Here is a 25,323-nt window from a genome sequence, read left to right on the forward strand (position 1 = left end):
TTTTGTAGCTGCTTGTTTTGAAAATGTATAGGTTGGATGATATTTGAATGAACACAGATTACGCTCCTTATTTTTCTGCTACCTCTCTCCCTGCCTTCATAATACCTGGGCCTCTAGCTGCAGCTCCTTGTCGAGAAGCGCCCGCTTCTTCAGGATCTCCATCTTGAGGCTCTCTTTGTGCCGGTAAAGAAGCGAGGAGAGCTTGCTGGCGTTGGCCAACCTCCTTTTTGCCTCGACCACCTCCTCCTTCTTCCTCCTCTTGGCCGCCTGCCTCTCATCCTTGTCTATCCGGTCTAGGATGTACTTCATTACCTGGTTGCATACAATCATCCTGGACAGACACAGACAGGAGAAAGGACGATAGGAAAGGAATTAATTACAGACTTATGTCCTCCTGAGCTTTGAAAAGTTATAGGACCATAAATGCATATTGTCAAGAATAATGGAGCGCTGTATATTGCGAATGAACAGCTCCTATAATACAGTAATGTACGTATAGTCTCGCCTTCAAACACAGGTCAAGAAATATCCAGTCTAATGAGGACCCATGTGAAAAAGGGCTGTGGCCCATTCAGGGTATTTTTAAGGCATAAACTGCACATAATACTCCTGCTGAGAGAGGCGGATGAAAGAGCAGGGAGGGAAAGGATTATCACATATCTGAATCTTGAATTCAGAAAGTCAGTACAGTCGAAGTCACAGAGGAAGAAAGTTATCCCTCTGACACACCAGTGGGCAGGATGGAGTATTAATCCAAACAATGCCTCAATGTTTCAGCTAGTGAGACCTGCATGGCTATTGGCTACTTCAAAAACGCGAACATTGAAACTTTCCACATGTACGCAATGGCGTATGTGTGTCAATGAACAATGGAGGTATTTCTCTCAACGCATGTCCTTGAGGTATTCTGGTGAGTAAACTATTTAACTACAAAGGCCAGGGTTTGACTGAGACTTTTCTTATATCCCATCCCTATCTGCCTCGAAATCTTTCCCTTCTCTGATGTGAACTAGCAAACAAGGGCTGAAATAAAAATTGAACTGCTTTTCCCAACAACTTCCAAAAGTACTATGTCGACATGCAGAGGGAATAGATGGTGTAGCTTCCAAAAAAACAGTTGCAACTGGCTGCAGACTTGAGAGACCAGTCACATAATTACACAACATAGCCTTTTCAGTCACTGAACCTAAAAGCGATGCCGTTGTGTCATCCTCCCTGTGAGAACCAAGCAGTCAGAGTTACTGGGCCACGTGTCTCACAGATGTTAGAGGGATGTTTGGTTGTCCAGTGTTTATTTGCATGAGACTCTGTGCTTCAGTAGCATGGGAGTGGACGTGAGGGTTGGAAGAGAGGTATGGTGAGAGATGGGCAGATAGATGACGACTGAGAAGCCACACCGCTCATGTAAACATGGGAAAGGGAGGAAGAAAGGTCATGTGTACAAATTCAAGCAAAGTATAATGCCCATGGGGATTCAAAGCGAGTAGAGTGTGTAGAGTCCTATACTGTGTGATGACACAACTTCCTGCAAATCAAAAAGGAAACTACAAGAAATATCAAGTAATTTAGAAGAGAAAAAAAAATTGGATGATACTGTAGAAACTCTTCACAAACATTTGACGAAACTAGACGTCAGTATATTACAGTAAATCAAGACATTTCATGGCTCTGTGGCTCCTGCATGTTCACTTGTGTTCGCTAACATTCACAACTAACATAGAAAACTGCTGGTTCACGTTCAGCGCCAGAAGGCTGTGTTCAGTGCACGTTTGTGTGAATAACGCACAAACACGCTGGCTGCTGAGGTCAGAGATGGGCCGCGGTTCCTTAAGCTTGTCCACTGAAGTACACACTGCAAATGCAGCGTGAAAGTGGAGGAGGCTAATGAAACAGTACACACAAACACACGCATGCTGATGTCAGAGTTCCAGGTTGTTACTGACCGAGCTGTGTTCTAAAGGAAAAGCAAGAGAAAGAAGAATGACATGAAGAAATGGAAAAAAGGATGAAAAATAAGTGGAGAGACAGACAACAGACAGAGCTGCTGTAGTGATGTCACGGTAGTCTGGGTTTGGTATTTCAGGTTTGTGTGAATGGGTACAGTGTTGACACACCGTCTGTGGACATAAACACATGGTTGTCAGGGTTAACTGTAGGTCAGAGTATACTCTACCTACAACATATAAAACAGGAGGGAAGCCTTTCTAAACAATCCACTACTATGACTTCTATTTTAAAGATTGTGTTTTTGTTTTGATGGTTGTAGTGGTCCTAACTTTACTTAGTAGTGTCACAATACTACAACTTCTAAATTTGATATTATACCTTGAAAAATATCATATCAATATTTCATATCATTTTCGGTAACACAGGGAAAAATTGACATGACACATGGCTATAACATGACAACAACGACTTTTCCTTTCTTTGTTAGTAGCAGAGAACGGCTGAATGACTGTAGTAAACATTAACAATAAGGGAGAGAGTGAAAGTACAGCTGGTACCGGTGTATCAATACTACAGAAAAAAAATGCGCCTTTTTCAAGGTTAAAAGTAGGTGAACATAAATTTTTGACACAGTGGGTCTTAAGAGAGTTAGAAAGTCTCTTGGGCGCTACAGTACCTGGCCTTCAGGAAATAACAACTGGTCTTGACAAAGCAGTGTCAGTACACCAACAGTAGTACTTGTCAGTGGAGTGCTAACAGATCAAAGGCAGAATGAGGAGGATTTTCCTAAAAGCAATCTATACAATCATATGAAAATAATCCAGCACAATCATCATATGACCCACTAGATGTACTTGAGGCCTGGCAGTGTTTGTTTCTTTTATTTTGCTGTATTCAGGATGCTTCTGGGCATCAACCTTTGGTCACCTGCCAATATCAGCGCATATGGTGTGAGGGTGGGACTCTATAAAAACGTTATAGCAACATTCCAGATCATAAGCACGTGTCCAGGAGAAGCCAGGGAGGAGTGGCCAACTTTGAATTTTGTGTTTATAAACTGAAACCCACAAATCCCACTCCACCGTATGTACACGGTATGTACTCAAAGGGAAGCTGCTTTTTTTTTTTTTTTTTATCTTACAGTGGAAACAGACAAGGTTTTGCTTTAATTTATCATTATGTAATAAATGCTAACTGCAAATGCAATGGCTACTGAATAATGACACCATCACTTTAATCTCACTTTTACTGTGCAGTGCTGTCTGCCACCGGGTACAATATTCTGGGAAAATGTAGGTTCAATTTATGACACAAAAGAAGTGCCTCAACCACTGCACAATTAAAACAGGAGGAGGACAGCACTTTTGTTTTCCCCAGTAGCTATCGGTAGCTATCCCCATTTACCAAAGAGTATCACTGTAAAGTCTTCGCATCTTTACTATCTCCAGTAGTGGAAATGCAGAGACTGGAACAACTGAAGTAATTTTAGGAAACTGTGATAGTTGCTAGGCTTTGAAAAAATCCAGTTGTTTTTGAGACAACCTGGTGCCAACAATAACACCACTTGGAAACAGTAGGGAGGAAAACGTTGTCTGTTTCCACTTGAATTATTTGGCAAATGATGCCAAGCTAATAGACTTTTTATAATATAGTGCTGCATCCCTACAAATTGGTGTAAGGTTTGAGGGGACTTGTGTGATTTTATTGTGCAACTCCTCTCATTTATACATCTTTGTGTTCGTGCTTGTAGGGTCACAGTGAGTGCATGCAGCTGTTGGTGGTTACACACCCAAAAGTTCCCACGCTGTGTAGTACCTCCCAACGTGGTGTTTGGATAACAGTCAAATGAAGAGGGGAGAGGACAGTGTACAGGCGGCCCACGTGAGATCCATATGATCAGAACATGGGTACATAAGAACTGAACGAAGAATAAGTGTCCTACAGATTATGACTCTAAACATAATGTCTGTGCTACTTTCCATGTCTATGGTGTGCATGCTCTTTTCCCTCTTGAAATGACACCTTTGAATGCGTGCAAAATATCATACCTATAATCTCTCTTACAGGACCCACCCAACACACACAGAGTGACAACTTCTGGACACAAACCTCTGATTCTCTTCTCTCTCTGCAGGCGTCATTGTCTTCTTCTGCTTCAGGTGCTCGATCACAGCGTTTTGCTTCATCACCACCTGAAACACACCCCGCAGGAAGATGTCAGAACAAACTACATGTTAAGCAAGAGGAAAGATATTTATGGTGTGAGAGGAAACTGCTACAGTGAAGCAGAAAAAAAGAGTGGCAAAAGTACAAAATTAAACAAAAACATACAATCACCTGGACTTTGTGACAACCCTTTGTGTATTTAGTGATGTTTAATGTGCACTACAAATATCTACAGCAATGGACCAGACAGTACAGTGTGTCAAATACACACAGGGACAGGTGAAAACACACAAACATACGCACACAGTAGTAGCAGTGGAATTAAGCTCAACAAACAGAGACAGGGCCCGAGCTGTAAAAACAAACGCAGCCTTAGTGGAGGGTTGGAGGATGGTGACTGTTTATGTACTGATGGCAGGAAGAGAGTGAGCCTTGGACAGAGACGGATGGCCTGGCTCCGATGGGCGCCTGAGCAAGCTCACACAGACACACACACACACACAGACACACACACACACACCTGTTTCTGAATGATGTCGCTCTGGCTGGCTGCGTTGAGAGCTTGCTCTCTCTTGGCCTCTGCGGCTTGTCTCTTCTTCTGCTGTTGCTGTTCTCTGAGCTGCTGGATTCTCTGCAGCTGCTCCTGGACAGAAGCTGCCTGGATGGTCACTACATTCCCAATCTGTGCAGACAGCATGGTGTGAGGAGGTATACAGTTTGGATTACTCTGTCTAAATGTGTGAAACAGTGCACAGAACATTTTCTGATTTGTTTTCCTCAAAGGACCAAAACCCTTAAACAAAGTCCTGTGAAGGTGATCTAAGTTAGGGTCTGGTTTCGAAGGCTTGCTGCACTACCTGTCCTCCCTGAGCTGAGGTGGTGCCGGTCTGTTGTATCTGGATAGGAAGCTGCAGTTTGATGTGCTGTGGCAGTGAGCCTCCACCCTGCTGGGCCTGCAGCTGCGCCAACACCTGCAGTCACAACACAGAAGATACACAAATTTAACAAAGCTGAAAAGACAACCAGGGTTGTTTTGGATTAGTTAGATCACACTGTCAGCCTAATGTCACCCTTCATTTAAAAGGGCGCCACCTTAAGAATAGCTGGATCTATTAAATTAGCAGTTCATAGCATGACCTAGGTTTTATAGTTTGAAGTCTGCTGGACACTATGTGGCATCACCTGAGCAGTTGCTAAGTTGTTCAAGGTCATCTGAGCTACAGCCGTTTTGGGAAGTGGAGTGACTTCGTAGCTGACAATGTATCATAGTGTCTCTTTGCTAATCATACCTGTACCTGCTGCTGCAGTCCAGACATACTGATGAGCTGGGGCGTCTGCTGCAGCTGCAGCTGGGCGGTTCCTCCCTGCGTTTTCACCTGCAGCGAGGTGGGAGACTGAATGGGCATGTGAGCCTGCGTCTGAGGGGGTAGCTGGCCCTGCGGGGTGGCTGACGAAGGGGTGCTGGTGGTGGCTAAGGGGATCGCGCCTGCCTGGACGGGGGCAGCAGCCTGCTGGGCGGGCTGGGCTGGGGTCTTGGTGGAGGTGGAGTTGGGCTGGCCTGGGACTGTGGTGGCTGGAGAAAAAGAGAGATAGAGGTCAGAGGTGAGCAGGAGAATGTCATCGTCAAAATGTCGCCCTCATTGTCTGCAGTTTGAGAGTTTGTCTGTCCAGTGATCAGTGCTTGTTTCTTGTACCTGTGCTTGATGTGGGTGTGGCAGCTGAGGCCAAAGGGGTGAAGAGGAAGCGCTGCACCTGGCCGTTGGGCAGCGCTGCCTGCATTAGCTGCTGACCGGGTCCTGGGATGACGGTGACCCCGTGAGGTATGACCTGCAGCTGGCCGGTGGTCTGGCCCTGTCCCTGAACCATCACCGTCAGAGCCTGCTGGGTACCACTGACACCAGCCTGCCGATCCACACCTGACCCAGCCTGCTGCTTCTACGAGAGGTAGAGAGGAGTAGGTGAGTCACACTGTACCTCTCAGTCTTAATACAAATGAAACTGCCTTTGGTAATAAAAGGTGGATACATCCCATTATCCAAAGCATAAATGAATGATAGTTATCCCATTTTCCCCCACAAAGTCTCAAACCTTGTTTCAGATTGGTAAAAGTGTTTGTAGCTGTTGGCTCCACCACAGACGGGGGGCTCTGTCTCTCACAAGCTTTTGGAGAGTTTCCCTTTGTCCTCTAAGAGAACTTGAGCTGGGTCATGAACTGTTGCTGGGATGTGGTTATAAAGCCCATTAAACCGTATACTTGATACTGGGGTCTTTGACTTTTAAAAGCAAAACTGTTTTGGTAGAAATTTTTAAAACTGAACTCCCGAGAACCTAAGTAGCCTCGACATTTCAAAATTAAGATCATACGTGTTCCATTTCTGTGGAGACATGGACGTCCACACAATTTATAATCATCCTTTCATGCTGAGGCTAAAATAATACTTGTTATAGTTCATATCTTTGAAAGATCAATGAATTAATCTGAATACTTCCCCATTTGAATGTCTTTTTCCTCTTACTGTAATTAAAGGAAAACATGTGGAGAAATACTGTGTACAAATCTTACACTAAGGCTGTCCAAAGGAGTGTACATGTCTGATATGATCAAAAATTTTTGTATAACAAGTTACAGGCCATGGTATCCTTTATTTTAAATCAAATTTCATTGCTATCTGGGCAGTGTGACACAAGACATCCGGGAATTTTCGCTGTCCTTCACTAACCTGTGTGAGCTGGGTGAGCTGCGCCAGGGTGAGTTTAACCTGGCCTTGCCCCTGCGCCCGCGGGGTGCCGGGTGGTGTTTGGCCTGCCGCCTGTCCTGCCGTGGTGGGGCTGGCTGCCCCCTGGCCGGTAACCGTGGCGACAGGGCTGGCACCAGATATTGCTGTGGAAACTGCCTGGCCACGAATGATCTGCGTCACCACTTGCTGTCCACCCTGACCTGGAAGAGAAAGGTGAATTAAGATAGTACTTTTAACTAGAGTTTCATATGTGCAGACATTAAAGGTCCCCAATCTGCTCCGGACAGCTGTTGTAGTTTCAGAATTTAGCAAGAAGAGGGAGATTACACATTCACAGACACCCGCCCATGCACTGATTTACAAAGAGGGCATGAAACAGTCCCATTTTAGGTTGTTTCTAGACCTGCTGCCAGTATGCAAGGGTTTACGTTATCAGTTTTTTTAATAGGGAAAATCTGTCGCAGTCTGACATATTTAATGTTTTCTGGTCATAATGGAGATAATAGGAGAAAAGGCCTATAGCGAATGGAAATTATTTCAAGTCAACTGCCGCATGCCGTAGTTAAAATGTTGTGAGCCAGATAGGCCTACATGTATTTTTTATTCAAATAGTTTTTATTCTTTTTGATTTTATCTGATAAAATGTAGGTCTAAAGCTGAAGGAAATTCTTTGCATTTGTGTGTTGCACCAAGAAACGTAGGCTAGCATCATATATCTAGTTTTAAAATAGCATTACCATGTATGTAAGTCTATTGAATTTGGATTATAAATCAAAAGAAAAAATTATGAATCTACATGCCATGATGATGTCATACTTCATAAAGCCTGCCTATCAATTGCTTTTTAAGCTCAATAAAAACAGATGATATTTGACTGGAATTTTTCCATTGACATCTTCCAGGAGATGTGGGCGGGCACCACCCTGCAGTGTGCAGTATTTCTTTAAGGTTTTCCAACTGAAAAGAAGTCAAACTCTCACAAAGAGTGCATTACCTTGTTGGACCATGAGGGGTGTTCGGAGTATCGTCTTTCCCATTGGTCCTGTCTGCTGGATCGGTGTTCGGATCACTGTCATGCCTGGACGGATCTGACCACCAGCTGCCAGTACCTAAAAGGATATTTTCATGAAGATATTATTAATTGTTTGCTTCAACCCAGTGTTTTAAAAGATAAAAAAGAGGTCAAAAGGTGCAGAGGGGCGCACCTGGAGCTGATGAAAAATTATTCATTATATTCTATAAAATTACGTATAGAGAAAATGGAGATATAACCAGCTCTATAAAGTTTAAAAAGTACCAACAGCACAGGCTACAAAATCAGTAATGTGAGAGCTTTTTTACAAACATAGTAGAAAATTCAATGAAAACGAAACAAAGCAGAAAGCAGATAATGTACAGACTACAGCTGTGATCACATAAGGGATGAACACACTAAGTCAAAACAACTCTATAGACACTTCAGAGCAGGGAGAAGGCGGTTGTACCTGTTGCTGGGAGCCTGGGGTATTGGGCCTGATGTTGAGCGTGGTGGTGCGGGGCTGGAATGTGGTGTAGGTCTGAGCACCGCCTGCTGTGCTGGAGGGAATGATACCCAGCACTTTCTGCTGAACCACACCTGCAGAGAAAAGAGAAACAGAAAGATACCAGAGTGAACAAATGAGAAGAGAGAGGCATGAGGAGAGGGGTGGGGCGAAGTCAAGGTTTCCCAGGAAGCAGCCTGTCAATTTTAATTATCAGTCAAGACAAGAACAGAACTGGTGGAAAGATGAAGAAATGACAAGGAAAAACTTAAAGTGAAGTCAAGTAAGAGACAGAGAGAAAAATGCTACAAGGAAGGGACAGTTTATCTATGAGGGTAGTTTAAACAGACGTGTGGTTTAAAGATACAATTTTAATTATATTCTCACAGGACTGCTTGTAAGCTTATATTTTTAGAGATCAATGATGTTTACAAGTCAAATACCTGCCTTTTACTACATCAAACACATCCACCAGCACATTTGAAAAAGCTTAAACATCGTAATACAATTACTGATGTGAAGCAGCGGCTACATGTTCGCGTGTCACAAGCGAGCAGTTGTACAGAAGTCCTGCGTTGATACAACTCAATACATTATTTGTGGGCTTCTCTCCTTGCGCGATGGCCAGCTTTTGATCACAGCAACAGTAAATATTAGTTGAGCAGGTAAACAAAATCTTCAAAGGCTCACTGAAAGCTTAGTTGGGTTTCCCCCAACATACCTGAACCCCCCTGATAAATTATGCATGAGTTCAGATCCTACTTTTTAACTTTAACCTGACAAAGGGAGCGTTTCATATTTGTTCACCAGGCTCTGTGCCTTAATGAGCTCACGTGAAGCCAATGGCAGAAATGGAAACCATGAGAGTGTCGTTCTTTTTCCTTCTGCTGCCTTCTCACTGCGGTTTTTCGACCGCAACCGAGCAGGTAAACCTATACATCAAGGGTTTCCCTCTTCAAACAGGAACGTTAAAACCGGTCGTAAGACCAGGGGAGTAGCTGCTCTGGTCACACACATCAAACACGCTTTTCTATGGGCTGGCTGTTTGGAGAGGTCGGGGAGTTGGGACTCCGGTGAGTAGAGAGGTCCACTTTTATTCAAAAAGACGGAGGGAAAAAAAGAAAAATGGAATCCCGCTATAGAGGCCTACCTGTCTGGGAAGCAGACCTCAGGGTAAACTTGTTTTCCTGCCTAACTTCCTTAAGCCCTTCCAAAACAAACAGGGCGCCCAACAGTCATGCTGGATAAATACACATGTCCATTAAATGGTTACACTCCACCTGAACTTAGTTTCTCCTTCATGGTAACTTCAAAGGGAAGAAAAATCACTTTCTTTGTATGCTCGGTGAAAATCATTCTCTTCATCTGATGAATGCAAAGATTTATTTAAGCAAGTCTGTATTAAATGATACATTTACTGTATACTGAGATGCTATTTTTAGTGCCATCATTATTGCGTCATGTTTAAAAAATTAACATCTCTTCAGTTCTCTCCACATTTTTCTGTTACTCAGCTTTTCAGAAAGGATAAAACTGACTTGTTGTTAAAGCTGTAAAAGACTTTAAACCTGTGAATCCAAATCAGTTGGCTGATCTGTGGGTACATCTTAGAAAGGTTCCTAAATTTCCAGACTAACCTCTCCTATCGGATGTTGTTCTGGTTCAAATGCCACATTTGAATTTCAAAATCATCCTGTGCACGCAGCATGTAGTCCAGTAATTGATTTAAAGAAAGCTGAATCTGACCTCTGTAACCCACATGAGAGCTGTCAGCAGCTTTAAATGGAACACGTCAACATGACAGACCACCTCTACCGAGTGTTGAGCAATATCCATCATCCAGTAATTTGACAGGACCACAGACAGGCCAGGTGGTGCTCAGTACAAACCATCGTCTCATCCCTGCGGTGTCAATATTGACGCTGCCAAAAGTTGAAAAGCACCTCTCTTAAGATAGTACAATCCTGAATCTGCAGGGCTGAATTTAGAACTTCAGACTACACAAGTCTACCATCCCAAAAACCATCCAACCAAAATAACAGCTTTCTATTAGATTACCATGCCGACGGGACACAGCCAGACATGATGTGCCACTCCAAACTAAGCTGCTGACGCATGAGGTTGGCACATGGCGGGCACCACAATGGGGCTGGTGCAGACCACGCTGCTACAGTAGCACAAAACACAGCGAGTGACTGACTGCTTCTGAAATGGTCGCACCTTTTACATTTGTGCAGCTGGAAACAGATGGAACAAAAAGCTTAAAGAGGACCTTTTATGCTTTTCTGTATTTTGCTTTCCATCACAAGCTGCTTTTCTGTAGCTTGTGATGGATTACTTTATATGGTTACCTGCTCCATGCATGTCATTGCAAGTGTTTATATTAAATACACCCTTACTTGCGGCTACATGTCAGCCTCAGGGAAACATAAACTTGGCTGCTGATGTCCTTGAATTCGGATCATATTCCTGCTGGAGCATTTCCGGTTGTGAAGAATTTGGTTTAAAAGCTTTAATTTGTGATTTTCCATGGTTAAAAAGTACAACTTTTTTCTCTTAGAGTCATTCCTTGGCTGCAGTGACGATTCAGATATGCATCTAATGGCATTTGCAATCTACTGTGGCACAGTCAATCACTGCTCGTGAACTGCTGCCAAACTGTCATACTACTCTGATCAGATATGAATCAAGATCCTGTAATTGGATTGCCTATTTTTCACCTCAAGTGTTTTCAGAAACATATTTTAGTGTACTGTTTAGCTGTGATTGACACAGTTGACAGCTGCAGTACAGACTCCTCGGCTCTGATTGGTTGCTTATTTTGACATGCAATAAGGCCATCAGAAGTGCTACAATATATTCAATAAAACAAAATGTTTTAGGATGAATCTACAACATCACTAAAGGACAAACTTGCAAATTAAAGCTAACAGGGAATCACTGAACTAATCGGGAACGTGAGTGATAATTCTGAGGTCTGAACCTGGCTAAATGAAGTGCCTGATTTCAAGCATGTAAAGAAAAATATGGCTGCATTAACACCATGGCCAAACTAACTGTGACAGCTGTGTGACTGATTCAGTGAGGCCAGTGTGTTTAATAAGGCTGAACACTTGAGCCCCATAGTTCTGCTAAGATGTGGCCCTTTAAACCGACCGTCTACTTGTGTCCTTGGCTCACTGACAGTGGTAATCAAGGACAGAGGAATGTCTAATTTGTGTCTAATAGGGAGACTTCAAAATATTTGGGCCTGCGGTTGCTGGCACCAGTAACATTTGAAATGAGTGAAGACAGGCTCAGTACTTCTACAGCGCCGTGCGCGTGGTTGGCACGTTAAATTGCTTACAATGGCATCCAATTAATGAGCCAGATCTAATTTGGCTCCTCTGACACCTTTGAAACGTCTCAGCTGTGGGTCCGAGGTGAAGCAATGAAAACACAAACATACATGCATCCCCAAACTGTGGTTGATGGAAAGAAGAAACGTCTACACACTGAATAAATGTAATTTGTGCCCTCAGAGGTGTGACTTATTAAAACCCGCCGTACCTCCTTGTGAAGTTGGCACATTGACTGTGACGATCTTGCTGTTGGCGGGCAGCGGTAACTTGGTGGTCACCACCTTTCCGCCCACTGAGGTTCCTGTAATCTGGAAGGTGTGCCCACCAGACGAGGCTACGGAGGTCTCCGTGCCCGTTCCTAATGAAGCAAGCAAACAAACAAAATATTACGATAAATACTGTTACTATTTAAAACCCAATATCATTACTATTTTTAATAAACTTCGATATCCCCCACGGCAAATCAACAGGCTGAAAACACGATCATACGCATGAAAAAGAAAACCAGATTTTCAGGAAGCTTCACACTTTGTTGTACAAACATATCAATACTGACTAGTTCATTACAACCAATCCAGGAACACATCTTGAGTTACAGATATATTACGGACTATACCTCAATGTCAACTTCAAGGGTGAATAGCGTCTCTCTTGTGAACACGTCTAGTGATTTGTTGTGACATGCTCTGCCCCTCAGTTTAGGTAAAAACAAAGATTACACTGTGCTTCCCTGCAGCTCCACCAGACTCAAGGACAGCAAACTGGCTTTTAGTTACACTACTGTATAAAGTACCTTGTGTGCTTTGACCCTGCTTGACCCAGGTGGCGAACGACTGCTGGAAGTTCTTGTTCTGCTGGAATGTGACGGGGGTGCCCATCTTGGTGGACAGTACCACCTTGGTGCTGGGGGTGCCCTGGCCTGAGATTGAGCCGACGATTACTTTGGGCGTGGCGACGGGTGTTGCAGGAGTCCCTGCTGGGGTGGCTGTGACTGAGCCGGGTTTCTGCTCCAGACGTTTCTGAGATGGTATAAAAGTCAGTCAGTACATTAACATAGAAACCAATGACAGAAGTTTTCAAAAGAACTGCCAACACATTAAATCTGTCGAGTAGAAGTGAGCTGATACAGTGGTATAGCTTGGTATAGACAGGGATGTTTGGGCGTTTGCTGCCTGGCCAAATGATACCATCAGCAGTCTGTTGGCTTGCGCCACCTTTCACTCATTGCTTGAAAAAGAGCAAGTGTGTCTACATCCCAGTAATCAAACAGTGTCTTCTTTCAGCCAAGTTCAGACCAAAGACTTGCAATGAGACGTGTTGAAACTTGTACCTACTTGAAATGCACCGTTCTGCAACGCTATGGGACTTGCCAATTTACACCAATGGGACTAGAGAAGACAGTGTATCGTCTCCATAGAGAAAACTCTCTATATCTAAATTCTAACTTACATCTTTTCAGGCTTTTTTTCCTAGTAAGTTGGGTATAATTTATAGCATCTTAAAGTATGAATGATGGTAATGATGAGATACTTGCTACAGTTGCATTTCCAGTAATGATAAAACAGCAAAAACACAAAAATGAGAGTTGAAAATTTGGAGCCATGCTTCAATGGAATACCCGGGGGGCTTATGCAAATTTATGTTGTGATTTTATTTACGAAAATGTTAAGCCTTGTGTAATATACGTCAAAAACGTTGTCATTTTAACAAGCTAACAGTTTGTAACCGACTTAACCAGCTGACAATGCTCTAAGCTGATTGGCTGTTGAAACAGGTGACGCGCCTTACATTCTAAAACCAGCCACTAGTGACTTGCCAAGCTGAGTCACAGGCGACACCACCTGCCGGCTTGAGTCAAACTGAGAGAGGCCAGTTCACACTGCTACAAATTTTACCTACAAAGTTCTCGCTAACGTAAGGTCTGAACGCGGCTTTAGAAGCGTTTTCTGTTACATGTGCACCTTTTCCTCCAATAAAAGTAAAACACAAGCCTCTGTTGGAACACATTTTCAAAAAGGCTTTCTTTAATAATCACTTTCAAGATCAACGAGCCTTTCAAGAAATGGAACATTCAATGGAAAAGTGACTGAACTGAACTGCACGTACCTTGGCCTGCTCTGCAGCCTGAGCTTTCTCTTTCTCCACCCTGTAAAAGAAAAAAGAGCCCCAAGCTTACATCTCAGCAGACGGTTGAAAATAAACAAAGTTAGGTTCTACAAATTTAAAATATTCGACAATCGTTCCACACATCCTAAAACGTAGATGTTACGTCGATGAAAGGAAAATATCATGGATTAAAAACATTTTGTGCATCTGCCTGAACCACTCTCCATGCTTCACCCTCTGACCTTTCTGAGAAGGCTCTGATCTCCCACAGGTCCAGCTCCTCCTCAGGCACCCAGGTCTCGATCACCACTGGGCCCGTCTGCTTGGCAGGCTCAGGCTTCTTAGGGCGCAAGGCACTGGAACGCAGCCCCTTCCTCTGAGGGGTGTGGGTTTCTGGGATGGTGCATCAGTAACAGATCATTAAAGTTATTGTGTCATTTTTTTAACATTGCAACACAAAAAAGCAGTACAACTGATGGCTAAAAATAGTCACATGAGTTCATCCATTTTTGTCTTGTTAGTCTAAATATTCCATTTTAATTGATCACGGGCCACCTTAACTCTCTCTTCAGTGTCAGGAAAAAAAAGTGTGTTTAACCTTTCGGCGTCTCTGGCACTCCGAGCGGACAGATGATTTTGCGGATGCAGTACTCGGAGCGAATGCCGTAGGGTCCCACGTCACGGCGCTTGATGATCTCGGTGGTGGTAATTTCAGTATCCGATGTCTCTGTAGCAATGAGTGGGGAAAGGGCTGGGTTGGTATGGTGATGAGGAGGAGAGCCCGAGAAGATGGAGGAAACGCACTCCAACATAAACACAGTGACACCCACATGACACTGAAGGCTGTCTTTCAAGACAAACATTTTTACATGTTTCTCTGGGCCAACATGGGGATAAGGAGGACAGTCAAATCTTACAGGAAAAATAATAATTTCTACATCTTATATACTTTTTTTCAAAGAGCACAATTACAGGAAAACTTTTTTTTACCTGGTCCCTATTTTCCCATGTTTTTCTATCAAGTGATGAAAAGAAGCAAACATTTGTGAAAGTGGTTCAGTATTGAGAGAAACTGCTGCAGCCCCGTCAGTCAAGCAGGCTGCAATGTAAATCCTACAGGAAGTTGTGCATCGAAAATTTATGCTTATCAAAAGTGCTTGTTTTTTGCCACCAACATGCTCAGATTGTTATTATAGGTGTCTGACTACATTGAGGAAAGGATCCTACAGAGAAACGAAACATTGTTCTTAACCTTTTGCTGATCTGGTCCATAAGTGTGTATAACCAAGACTTGCTGAAGGAAGTTTCGTTCTGAAATCCTGTAGACTGTTCCACATCGTCAAAATGAGCCAAATATTTAGCCATGACACTGAAAAACTGTGAGTTAACACTAAGCTACACTATCTGTTCTCCAACACAACATGCTCGTCTCTCCAACCCTCATAAATGTTTCAACACTTGTTTTCCTGCGATAAGTCACCTCTCGCGACAATTCAAAAAAAGACTTCTCCTTGGTTGCAAGAACCAGGGAAAGGTAAGGAAAATATTTCAATTCTCTGTAGGGTCCTTAACATAATGTTGTCAGTCTGTCAGTGGCAAAAGCAAGCACTTTTGATTTACCTAAACTAAGATGCAAAGCTGCCTGTAGGGATGACACTGTAGCCTGAAATTTCCCTTTAATTCCCTAAAAAACCCTCCCATTTGAGCAGTTCTCTCCTCCCAGGACGTTTTTATTGGGTGGGGGTTAGATGGTTTGGGAAAATAGGGGGGGTTATACCTGTGCGTGTGGTGCCGACAGCAGCGGATGGTTTGACAGCCATGTCGTCCCATCTTAGAGATGCCCACAGGAGCCTCAGCATCAGGCTCACACCAGCCAAAGACTTCACTGTCTGCAGGCGATACCTACAACACAACCCCAATTATTAGTCATGTATATAAACGGTTTAATGTTGTCCAAATATTGTGTGTCAATTACAACTTTGCACCTAAACATAGCCTGAAAAAAAGCTTGACAGAAAGAATTTCCTGGAAAATGTCTGTTGTGTACATCCTGTTGAAAATGTTATATTTAAATGGGGATATGGAAACGTCTGACAGAAATAATAGTTGTCCTACAGCTATGAGCTGAGGGGTTACTGGCGGTCCCCACTGCCCCGGTGTCATGCAGTTTATTAGTGCAGGGCAACTGACCACTAGTGACTCGCTCAGTGTCACAGAAAACACATTGCAACGCGATCATGGAACAGGAAGAAGCAGAGGTTTGGGTGATGTTGCTATCCCCTCATGACCATTTCCATGAAAGAAATAGAACAACCGACTGCCATTGTTAATAAATCACTTCATAGGCTAATTTGGTCGAGGGATAGATTTTATCTCGGACTACAAAAGCACATAAAACAACAGTTTTAACTCACAAAGTTCAAAGTTGGAGCTCGTGCATATTTCATTTGGTCCTTTTTAATTCACAATTTTGGGTGTAACAGACTGCTCTGAGACTATAATAAAATGACAGGATGTCATCCATCAATGAAAAATGTCCCTTAGAAGGAATATTCCCTCCGTGCATCATTATGACCATGACTGCTGTTCCGACAATGAACTTGGCACTCATCTTAAAACATCTTGAACATCTAGAAAAACATCAGCACAAGGCTATGTGTGTATTGGGGTTTGGTGGATATTCCCTTTCCCATGTGTAACCACAGGCGGGAAACTATCCCTGGGTTGCAGGGCTGGGTCACTGCATAAAGTGAACATCCTGACACTTGTCCGCCGGATGATTCATGAAGGCTTTGGAACCCTGAGGTCCGGTTAAAATAATGCGTGTGACACTAGGCTCAGAGCCACAACATCGCTCAGGGCCAAAGCTGCAAACAGCAGACAGGAAGAGAGACTTAGAGAACAAATCAACAAGGCATGGCACAAAACCAGGAGAGGGTTTAAAGGTGGATGCTGAAGGGACATAGTGTCGGCCTTGTCGCCTCTGATGTCTTGTGTAAACATCACAAACTGTTACAGACGTGTTTGTGGTTGTAAAACATTGTCAAACATTTCAAATTAAGCAACTTCTCAGGTTTTATGTCACCCAGGAAATCAATAAGCATCGGGCAGAACGGAACATGAAAACATACGGTAAATGTGGATAATCCTGCTCTTACGACTACAAACCACAGCAGCCATATGTTTTGATTTCCATTTCACAGTATCCAGACATCACACACACTGTACTTTGACACTGAACACACAAATCCTTGATGAACATGTGGCAAAAAAAATTCTCTTAAAGACTGGATACACTCTCTGGCTGTGTGCTCCGCTACAAATTATAAATCTTTTTTTAATTCCCCCAAAACACAGGGGGTGTCCTCTGATTCAGTTGGTTTGTGAAATATTTTACTCTGAAGTGGCCTTCAAAACTAAGTGTATAACTGAATTCTAGTCTAGCTATAACTTTTAATTAAAAGTAAATTTGGAGTGCTGCCCTTGCATGATTTTTAATGAATATTTTTTGGGGAGTCATTGGCTACAAATCACATCTGACTGACTAAAACTTTAGTCTTATGTTAATTAGATTTGGGCTTTCTGTGTTGGAATTTCCATCTTTATTTGAAGTACAGTTTTGTGTGTCTAAGTATACACAATCCACAGTGTTGATGTTAGGACCATCATCATTGCATGTGCTCTTTATTTGCATTGGTTTCCTCTGGTAGTTTTTTTCCCCCACATGCACAAAGTAGCATATGTGTTAGGTATCAGATAAACCACAGCAGGTGCCCTTGAACAACACGCTAGCCTCAAAACTTGAGTTTCCCACTGACCACTGAAAGAGCAAAGATGGATCAAATGCTAAGGATGAATTTCACCATGGAAAAATGCTCCTTAACCAGCAACTATGTCAGTGAATACACTGTATGATTATGTGTTAAGTCAGTTCAAGGGGAGAAACCTAGGAGAAAGAAAGAATGAAAACTTGCAATGAAAAAATTCAATGTATTGAGGGGGAAGCCCACACTGACTCAGACCCTATCAGGTATTAGAAAATAAACTTTACATTTAAGGTTGAAATAATGTCCCTTAATTAATCATGTCTAGTTGTGGTGTTAGATCTGTGTAAAAAGGTTGTTTGCTTTTTGTTGCACGAGACAATGTTGTGAGAAGACACACTTTAAGTTCTTTGAGAGAGGAACACAGTCAACCTGGTGGCTCAGGCAATGCAGAGACATCTGACGCTGCCTCTGGACCACCAGAGAAACACCAGAGCTGACCAAGAGTGTGTTCAAACCAGCCATCACTCACATCTCCATGATCAAAGCAACCACCGCTAAAGTTGGAATGCATCTGTTTTCCCTGATTTTAAGGTATCTGCATTGTAATGGCCCAAGATACACATGTGACTGCATTCAATTTTTTAGAATTTGGTGTTCATAAAGTGTAAAATACATGTAGGGAAATAAGATAAGTGAGTTTACCTCCAGGTGATGCCAAACGTGGGCCTGGGTGAAGGATACGGCCAGATGTCCAGTGCTGGCTTGGCATTGTAGTTAAATATGGACACCTCACGGAATCCGCCTCGCCTCGCCAGCACCTTCAAGTCGTCGTGTGGCAGTACAAAAATACTCTTGCGGTTGCTCTTGGTGACAAACTTGCGGTAAGAAGGAAGGGCGGTGTCTGAGCGTGTCTTCTTGGTGCGGGAGAACTTGAGGAGGCGGACACGGCCCTTTGTCGATGATGAGTCCACGAGGCTCACAGCAACAGTTGACACCGAGGTTCTACCTCTGGCGTCAGTCGCTGACTTACTCATAGAGGCTGAGTGCGTTGTCTTCTGTTCTTGTGTCACTATTTCACTCTGGCTGTCCTCCGACTGACCATCGTGCCCAGGGGAACAGATTTTGGTCACAGTTGTTTTGGTCATGGTGGTGAGGGTGGACACTGCGCTGTTTTCTGTTGTCGACACCGCTCCAGATGCATTCGGGGGCACTTTGGCTATCCTCATCTCTGTGGAAACTACTGTCGTGGTGGTTGTGGAGGTTGTGGTTACCTGGGTGATGATGGTCTTGAGTGGCTCTGTCATCCCACTGTTACTATTCTCCTCCGTGAAGTCGTCGCTTAGACTGGACTCTTCTGCTGAAGGTATGGGAGACGGAGCCATTCTGATGATCTTGATCACGGGACTAGGTTTAGTCTCCTCAGACTGAAATGGTGATGTGCTGCTGTGTTGTCGAGTGCTCTCATTATTAGCTCCAAGTGCGTCTATGTTGTTCTCCAGCCTCGTTATCTTCAGCGGAGGTGTGTAGTCCTGGTCTAATACTGTTGTCCTACGTTCTACCTCTACCTTAGAAGCTAGGCTTGGTTCCTTCCCCCCAACCTCTGTACAGTCATTCACAGGGGCCAAATCTCCGTTCACTAAAGGCTTTACCTGCGTGCTGTCCTTTAACGAGACAACAAGCCCTTGTTCTTCAACTTTACCAATACTGTTTACCTTGGGCTGAGGACTGTTGGTAAGCACACCATTATTTGAGCTCATTACAGAGTTAGTCAACATGCTTTCACTCCCCGAGCCATCATTACCATTTACCTGAGGGAGAGGAGAAACTGGCTCGGGAGTGCTATTGTCTTCAGTTCTACTTTGTCCAATGCCTTTAATAATTCCTTGGTTCTCCTCTGGCCCCGTGCCATTTTCCTCTGTACCCGAACGCGCTGAGCTTAAAGTTCCTGTGTTTTGCTGAATACATTTAGAAGGAGATGTGTTTTGACTGCTTATTTGGTCAAGAACACTTGGAGATGTCCTTAGAGAGTCCGATTTCAAGTTGGGTACCTTAGACCCTGTGTTTTGAATATATTCAGCCTTAGCAACATGTGACAGCACACTGGTTGTTTGTCGCTCTAAAGAGCTATGAATCCCCCCTGCTGTTGTTTCATGTACATCAGACAGTGAAACGCCCTCTTGGCCCGAACTGTCTGTATTAGTTTCTTTTGGCCCCGTAGTCCTTTCCACTAAGTCTGCCTCCAATACCTGTGGCATGGAGGGAGTTTGGTTTCGTGGTGAAGCTGAATCTTCACCTGTACCTGTACTGCAACTGTCTTTGGGTGTGGAGTCTGGAGCAGGAGAAGGAAGAGGAGGAGATACAGTCTCATCTGTAGTTTTACAGAGTTCAGCCTGACTCTCCCCTTCGACCTCTCGTCCTCCAACTTTTCCTGGCCCTGGAGTTTGTGCTGTGGAAGATTTCTCCTCCACTTTCACGGCGTCACCAAGTGCAAGCTGTTTCTGAGAGAAAGTCTGGGGCTTGAGTGGTGACCGCGGCCGGACTGGAGTGCTTGGAGTGGGGTGTGAAGTGGATGAAACTGGCGTAGGAGTCTGAGGGTTGGAGGCAGACACCTGCTGCCTCTGCCTCTCTTCAATAATGTGCTGCTTCACTCGTCGCTCCAGCAGGCTGTCCAGCTTGGAGGACTTGACTTTCTTCTTGTAGGCAATGCGGGTGAGGAAACCCTTGCTAACATCCACTACATCGTAGTTAAAGGGTCGTGTAGGGTCATCTGTAGGCTCCTCCTTCATGGAAGCCTTCTCCTCCTGAATACTGGACCCTGGAGAGAAAATAAATTCAGACTTTAATCTACACTGATATAAAACTGTGATACTTCTTCACACTATCTGTCAAAAAAAGCTCAAAGTAAATTTTGTATTCATAAAACATGTTCAAGTTTAAAATGAAGCACAACTCATGCACCACATGCAATTGCATACAACGCTATTCGACACTAAGTCGCACTCTGTCATACTTTGCTCTTCATCTGATTGTGAGTCTGTGACGTCCACCTCCATCTTCACAGGCGATTCATCTGCTGACAGTTCCTCAGATTTTTCTTTCTTATCCACCCCTTCTTTCTTTTCCTCTTCCATCCTCTCATTGGACTCCAAATCATCAACAGACGTCGGGTGATCTGTTGCAGCCTTGGAGAGGCCAGAGGACTCTTGATCTTTTGCCTCACTGCTTAAAACAGCAGCTCCCTGAGCTTCTGGTGCAGCTACGCTGGGACGTCGACTCAAGTCCAACAGGGTACATTTCTTGCCAAGTTTTGCATCTTTGGAAAACACAAAGACAGTAAATGTTTAGTTTTTTTAATGTGCTTCAAAACAGACAGATGCTTTTAATCAGGCTGTTTCGGAACACAACCCATAAATTATTACAAATATAAACAACAGGGATGCACAATATCCCAAATGTCGATACTTTCCAACTCATCATGCGATCTCCAGCTTCCACAACATAAAGGTGTGTTTTTGACACTGCACTTAACCTGCAGCTTAGCTGAAGATTTGAAATAATTAGTAGCTATTAAAGGTAAAAGGATAAACAAGAACTTATACTATCAGTATAAATAAACAACAATCTGAACTATTTTTGAGTTCTCGGATTGGCCCTTTCACATCCGCAGACACATCAAAAGAGAGGGTTAACTTACTGGATGCCAACACACACAGTGACATCGTTGAGATTGCTGAACGAAAGACTAATTCACTCTCAGAGTCAAAAAGACTAAATTAGAGAAAACCACATTTTAGGCCCCAGAGTCTCCCATTCCAGACCTTCCAGTTCTTTGCGGTAGTTGGCGTTGGTGTTGCCTGGAAGCCTGGGGACAAAACGCTGCACATAAGTCTTACTGATCCAACTCCAGCCCCCATAGCCCGTAACGCGATACTCCTCTCCTTTCTGCTTCCACACCTTCAAATAAGACAAGAAAGTAGAAGACCAATGAAGAAAAGGAGGGATAAAGAAACAAAAGAGATGAAAGGTTCAAACAGAGAAAAGTGAATTGGGAGACAGAAAAAAGGGGTGGGAAAGGAGAGAGAGGAGGCATTAAGAAAGATTAAAAGTTTAGAGGTTATTCATACACTGGTCACTAATTGCTGAGGGAAATGACTCACAGCAGAGCTCAACTTGCTGCCTCAAAGAACCCTTGATGGTCACTCACATACGCAAACCATACACACCAGTGTTTCCCACAGCAGTGCCTCACTTTTCCAGGCAGTTAAGTCTCAGTCTTGATTAGACTGAAACATCATTACCATCATCCCACTGTCAGTAGAGTTTCATGCTGTGTTGGTCAGACAACAGCACTAGAACAGACTCAACAGTGGTATTTTATCAAATCACCCCTCATTCAGTTGTGCATCTAAAAGGTGGCAGCCACACTTACTTGCTTCTTTCGTCATGGACATCACTAGTGTGGTGCATGAGACATCCCAGCGTCTGTGAGTCATCTGCTGTGCAATGCTCATTTAAGTGAGGAGTGGATTACTTTATGTTGGGCATAAACCAAGGTTGTGATGACAAGAAAAAATGTCAAGCATGCAGTCAAATGACAGGGCAGGGCAGACGTCTTTGTGGCCAGCGATAGTGGTCCAGTCTCAATCTGACATGCTTAGTATGTATACGTGACTGCAAGAGGCTGCTCTTTGTGTGCATGAATGACAAATTCTTCTTGTACCAGGTTCCAAATAAGCGATTGAAAAGCCAAAACTTGTGAGAACGTATGTGACCTACCTGGTGTTTAATTGGAAAGGTGTACTTGACCCAGGTGGCCTGTTGCATTGTCTCTTCATCCTCCAGCTTCTTCTCCCTCTTCTTCACTTTCTCCTTCTCCTCACGCTCCATAGATGTCATGCGGTTTAACCTGAAAACATTTTCTTTTAGTTGACTGATTAGACTTCTAAGAAGACTGGTCATGAAGAAGACATGTATTTATAAACAAAATAACCTTGTTGTGAAGTCTTAGGCTGAAATGTTGTGTTCATAGTTGCATAATTACACAAACATCACTCTAATTTGTTGCTTGCAAAAAAACCCGTTGTACTAGGTGACTGGTCACTATCTATTTAGCTATTTGAAAAAATATCTTATGTGAATAATTATTTTTCTTAGAATTTAGTGTTTATAAACATCTGAAAGCCCTGATGAAAGGTGAGAAGAAACACACATACTTGTCCTACCAGTTGCTAAAAAGCCCTCTCTTACTCTGCTCACAGTTCACTCACACACACATACACACACTCTGATCCTAAGCTTTTGAAATCTTAGACAATCGCTTCTTTAAAAGGGGCGTTGTGGTGTTGAAGCAGTAGTTGAGGCAGAGGTGGGTGGCACTGGTAGTGGACTTGCAGTCTAAATATTATGCCTCACAGCGAGGGTGGGCCTTTTGATCTGATCTGGTTATGATCGCCTCTGCCTGCTGAACTAACCACACACTCCCTGTGTACATGGTGAATGCTTGTTTGAGTTTTTATCTAAGTATGTGAATATCTTGCATTTGAACTGGATGTGTGGATGGCATTGTATATAGACTATATGAGTACCTGGTATGGCCCAGTGAGTCCTTCCAGACAGGCAGCATTGCCACAGGTTTGATGGCACACTCTAGGATGGCCAGAGCCAGTGCAAACTCTCTGGCCTTACTGCACATCTGAACTGCTTTGATCCAATTGGTCCTGCAAAACAAGCAAAGACACTTTCAGCATTTCAAACTAAAACACGGTGTGCTCTTACTTTTGGAAGAAATGTCTCAATTCTGGCATTTTTTTTTCATATTTACACATAAGACACAAACATCAGAATTGTTATACATAATGTCCTCATCACGCTGCCGGACTCCGTACCTGTGTGAGGCCCAGTTAGGGTGCATGAACGGTGCTGGAACACTGTTCTCCAGCTGGATGATGGTGAGTCTCAGTGTGGAGATGGTCAGAACCTTAGAGCCATGAATAGACCCGTTCCACTTAAACTCTCCTGCTGGTGTCATGCAGAACTTGTGGGAGAGATGTCGCCTCTTGTCATGGTCCTGATGGAAAGACAAATAAAGCCAGTTTTACTCAGGGATTAAGTTTAAGCATCTGAAAGACCGCTGACATTTCACTGTCAACTTCATATCATTTTTGTTAGTGCCCCATCTGTTTAGAATTCTCTTCAACAATTTATAATCACCAATCCATGTGACTTGGATGTTTTTATAATACTGTAATGGGAGAAACCCTTGCAAACATGTGGAGAAATTAAAACCCAGAAGGGACTATAATCCACTCAGCCATCCTGCAGCTCTAATTTAATGTTAGCGTATTTCTGAAAATGCAAATGGCAAAAACAACATCTTATCTTGCTACTTGCCTCTCTGTGCTGGTGCTTGTTGAGGGCCACAGTGTTGGAACTGTACTGGTTATGATAGACGCGGTATTTTCCCTCCTGGCCAAGCTTGAAGTACTGGCTGAGTGTCCCCTTCATCACGACCTCCTTGCCACGTGTGCTGACACGGGTGACGTCACCTTGTGCATTAACAACAAGTACCTGTAGGGGTAGGGAAAAAACATGAGTCATTAAGTGACTGACTCACCACAACAAACTTCATATTACCATCCATAAAACAATGTACAACTCAATGCAACCAGCTTCTCTGAATCAAATAATTACTTACTCTTGCTTATCACCTTCAGAGTCCTGATACTAAAAGATGTTTTACTGGGTGACAAGTAAGTTAGGGACAATGTTAAATAGCCCAAAGATTGTCAGGTAAATCTCCAATTCTCCCAGCTCTGTGCACCTGTGTTAGAAACTAAGCGGGCATTTTTTCTTTATTGTTTCACAGTACAAAATAATCATCATCTATGGTTCTTCTCACCTCTTTTCCCTCTTTGAAGCCCTTGTTGGCTTCATGAACAGCAGCAGCCACCTGCTGGTTCTTCATCTGGCTAAGCTTGCTGTCCGGGTTCCTTAGCCGGGTCACCATGCGAGTGGCTGCGGACTTCTTACTGCTGAGACCGGTCTCACCGTTGGCCCCATCTTTACTGTCCCCTGAAATCACAAAGCCAGATTCAATCAAAGACAGAACAAGCCAAGTCTTACACAGCTGAAAACTCTATTTGAACTAAGCTGTATGAGTGCAATGATCACTGAAAGCCATATCTCAATGGTTACATTAATATAATTGTAATATGCCTCCACTGGTTTTCTCATACAGAGAAAAGTACCACGTAAATTGTGCCGCTTGTCTGGTTTAAGGCCTTGGTTTGAGGCCTGAGATCATTTTTAGCTTGCATGGTTGATTTTATAACCTTTATTTAATCAGGAAGTTTGGAAAACGAATTATCCCCTTTACTGGAGAGACCTGAGTACAGCTGAGTTAAGTTTTCAACAGTGTAATATACATCGCTGTAGAAGATATTCATGATATTATAGCAAAACAAGATGCAATTATGTGTTATTGTTTGTCAGACCTGTGTCATCAAGACTGGCCAGGGATGACTGCGAGGACTTGTCAGCCAGGTCTGGAGGTTCAGGACCTCTAGGAGGGACCGCAGCTCCCATGCTGCTGTTACTGTTCTCCTCGCTGGCCTGGGAGGGCTGGCTCAGGCTGGGGACGCCATCTCCACTGACAGGGACAGAATCTGATGATGCATTTTCTGCTACACAGACAGAAAATCAAAAAGAAGACTGACTGTTACAAGACTAGCTTCATCTG

General features: G+C 43.5%; 1 protein-coding gene across 6 annotated transcripts in view; it reads right to left on the minus strand.

Annotated features, from left to right (window-relative positions):
- LOC117254999 (nucleosome-remodeling factor subunit BPTF-like) overlaps positions 1 to 25,323 on the minus strand; it is a 53,029-nt gene that overhangs the window by 12,067 nt on the left and 15,639 nt on the right. For 3 of the 6 annotated variants that reach the window (XM_033623533.2, XM_033623527.2, XM_033623532.2), the window contains 24 exons: positions 25,079 to 25,267; positions 24,484 to 24,656; positions 23,976 to 24,152; positions 23,471 to 23,652; positions 23,171 to 23,302; positions 22,362 to 22,491; positions 21,404 to 21,539; positions 20,596 to 20,898; positions 18,288 to 20,400; positions 15,596 to 15,720; positions 14,417 to 14,569; positions 14,061 to 14,211; positions 13,819 to 13,858; positions 12,506 to 12,731; positions 11,921 to 12,070; positions 8,336 to 8,466; positions 7,846 to 7,960; positions 6,834 to 7,051; positions 5,808 to 6,048; positions 5,403 to 5,686; positions 4,971 to 5,084; positions 4,634 to 4,795; positions 4,057 to 4,139; positions 106 to 331 (listed from right to left, as the gene is read on the minus strand). In XM_033623533.2, coding sequence (XP_033479424.2) covers positions 106 to 331; positions 4,057 to 4,139; positions 4,634 to 4,795; positions 4,971 to 5,084; positions 5,403 to 5,686; positions 5,808 to 6,048; positions 6,834 to 7,051; positions 7,846 to 7,960; positions 8,336 to 8,466; positions 11,921 to 12,070; positions 12,506 to 12,731; positions 13,819 to 13,858; positions 14,061 to 14,211; positions 14,417 to 14,569; positions 15,596 to 15,720; positions 18,288 to 20,400; positions 20,596 to 20,898; positions 21,404 to 21,539; positions 22,362 to 22,491; positions 23,171 to 23,302; positions 23,471 to 23,652; positions 23,976 to 24,152; positions 24,484 to 24,656; positions 25,079 to 25,267 — 5,954 coding nt within the window. The remainder of the gene's footprint in view (positions 1 to 105; positions 332 to 4,056; positions 4,140 to 4,633; positions 4,796 to 4,970; positions 5,085 to 5,402; positions 5,687 to 5,807; positions 6,049 to 6,833; positions 7,052 to 7,845; positions 7,961 to 8,335; positions 8,467 to 11,920; positions 12,071 to 12,505; positions 12,732 to 13,818; positions 13,859 to 14,060; positions 14,212 to 14,416; positions 14,570 to 15,595; positions 15,721 to 18,287; positions 20,401 to 20,595; positions 20,899 to 21,403; positions 21,540 to 22,361; positions 22,492 to 23,170; positions 23,303 to 23,470; positions 23,653 to 23,975; positions 24,153 to 24,483; positions 24,657 to 25,078; positions 25,268 to 25,323) is intronic. The other 3 variants (XM_033623529.2, XM_033623531.2, XM_033623530.2) reach the window with 3 other exon arrangements.

Source organism: Epinephelus lanceolatus, chromosome 3, assembly GCF_041903045.1.
Source record: "Epinephelus lanceolatus isolate andai-2023 chromosome 3, ASM4190304v1, whole genome shotgun sequence".
Lineage (NCBI taxonomy): Eukaryota > Metazoa > Chordata > Actinopteri > Perciformes > Serranidae > Epinephelus > Epinephelus lanceolatus.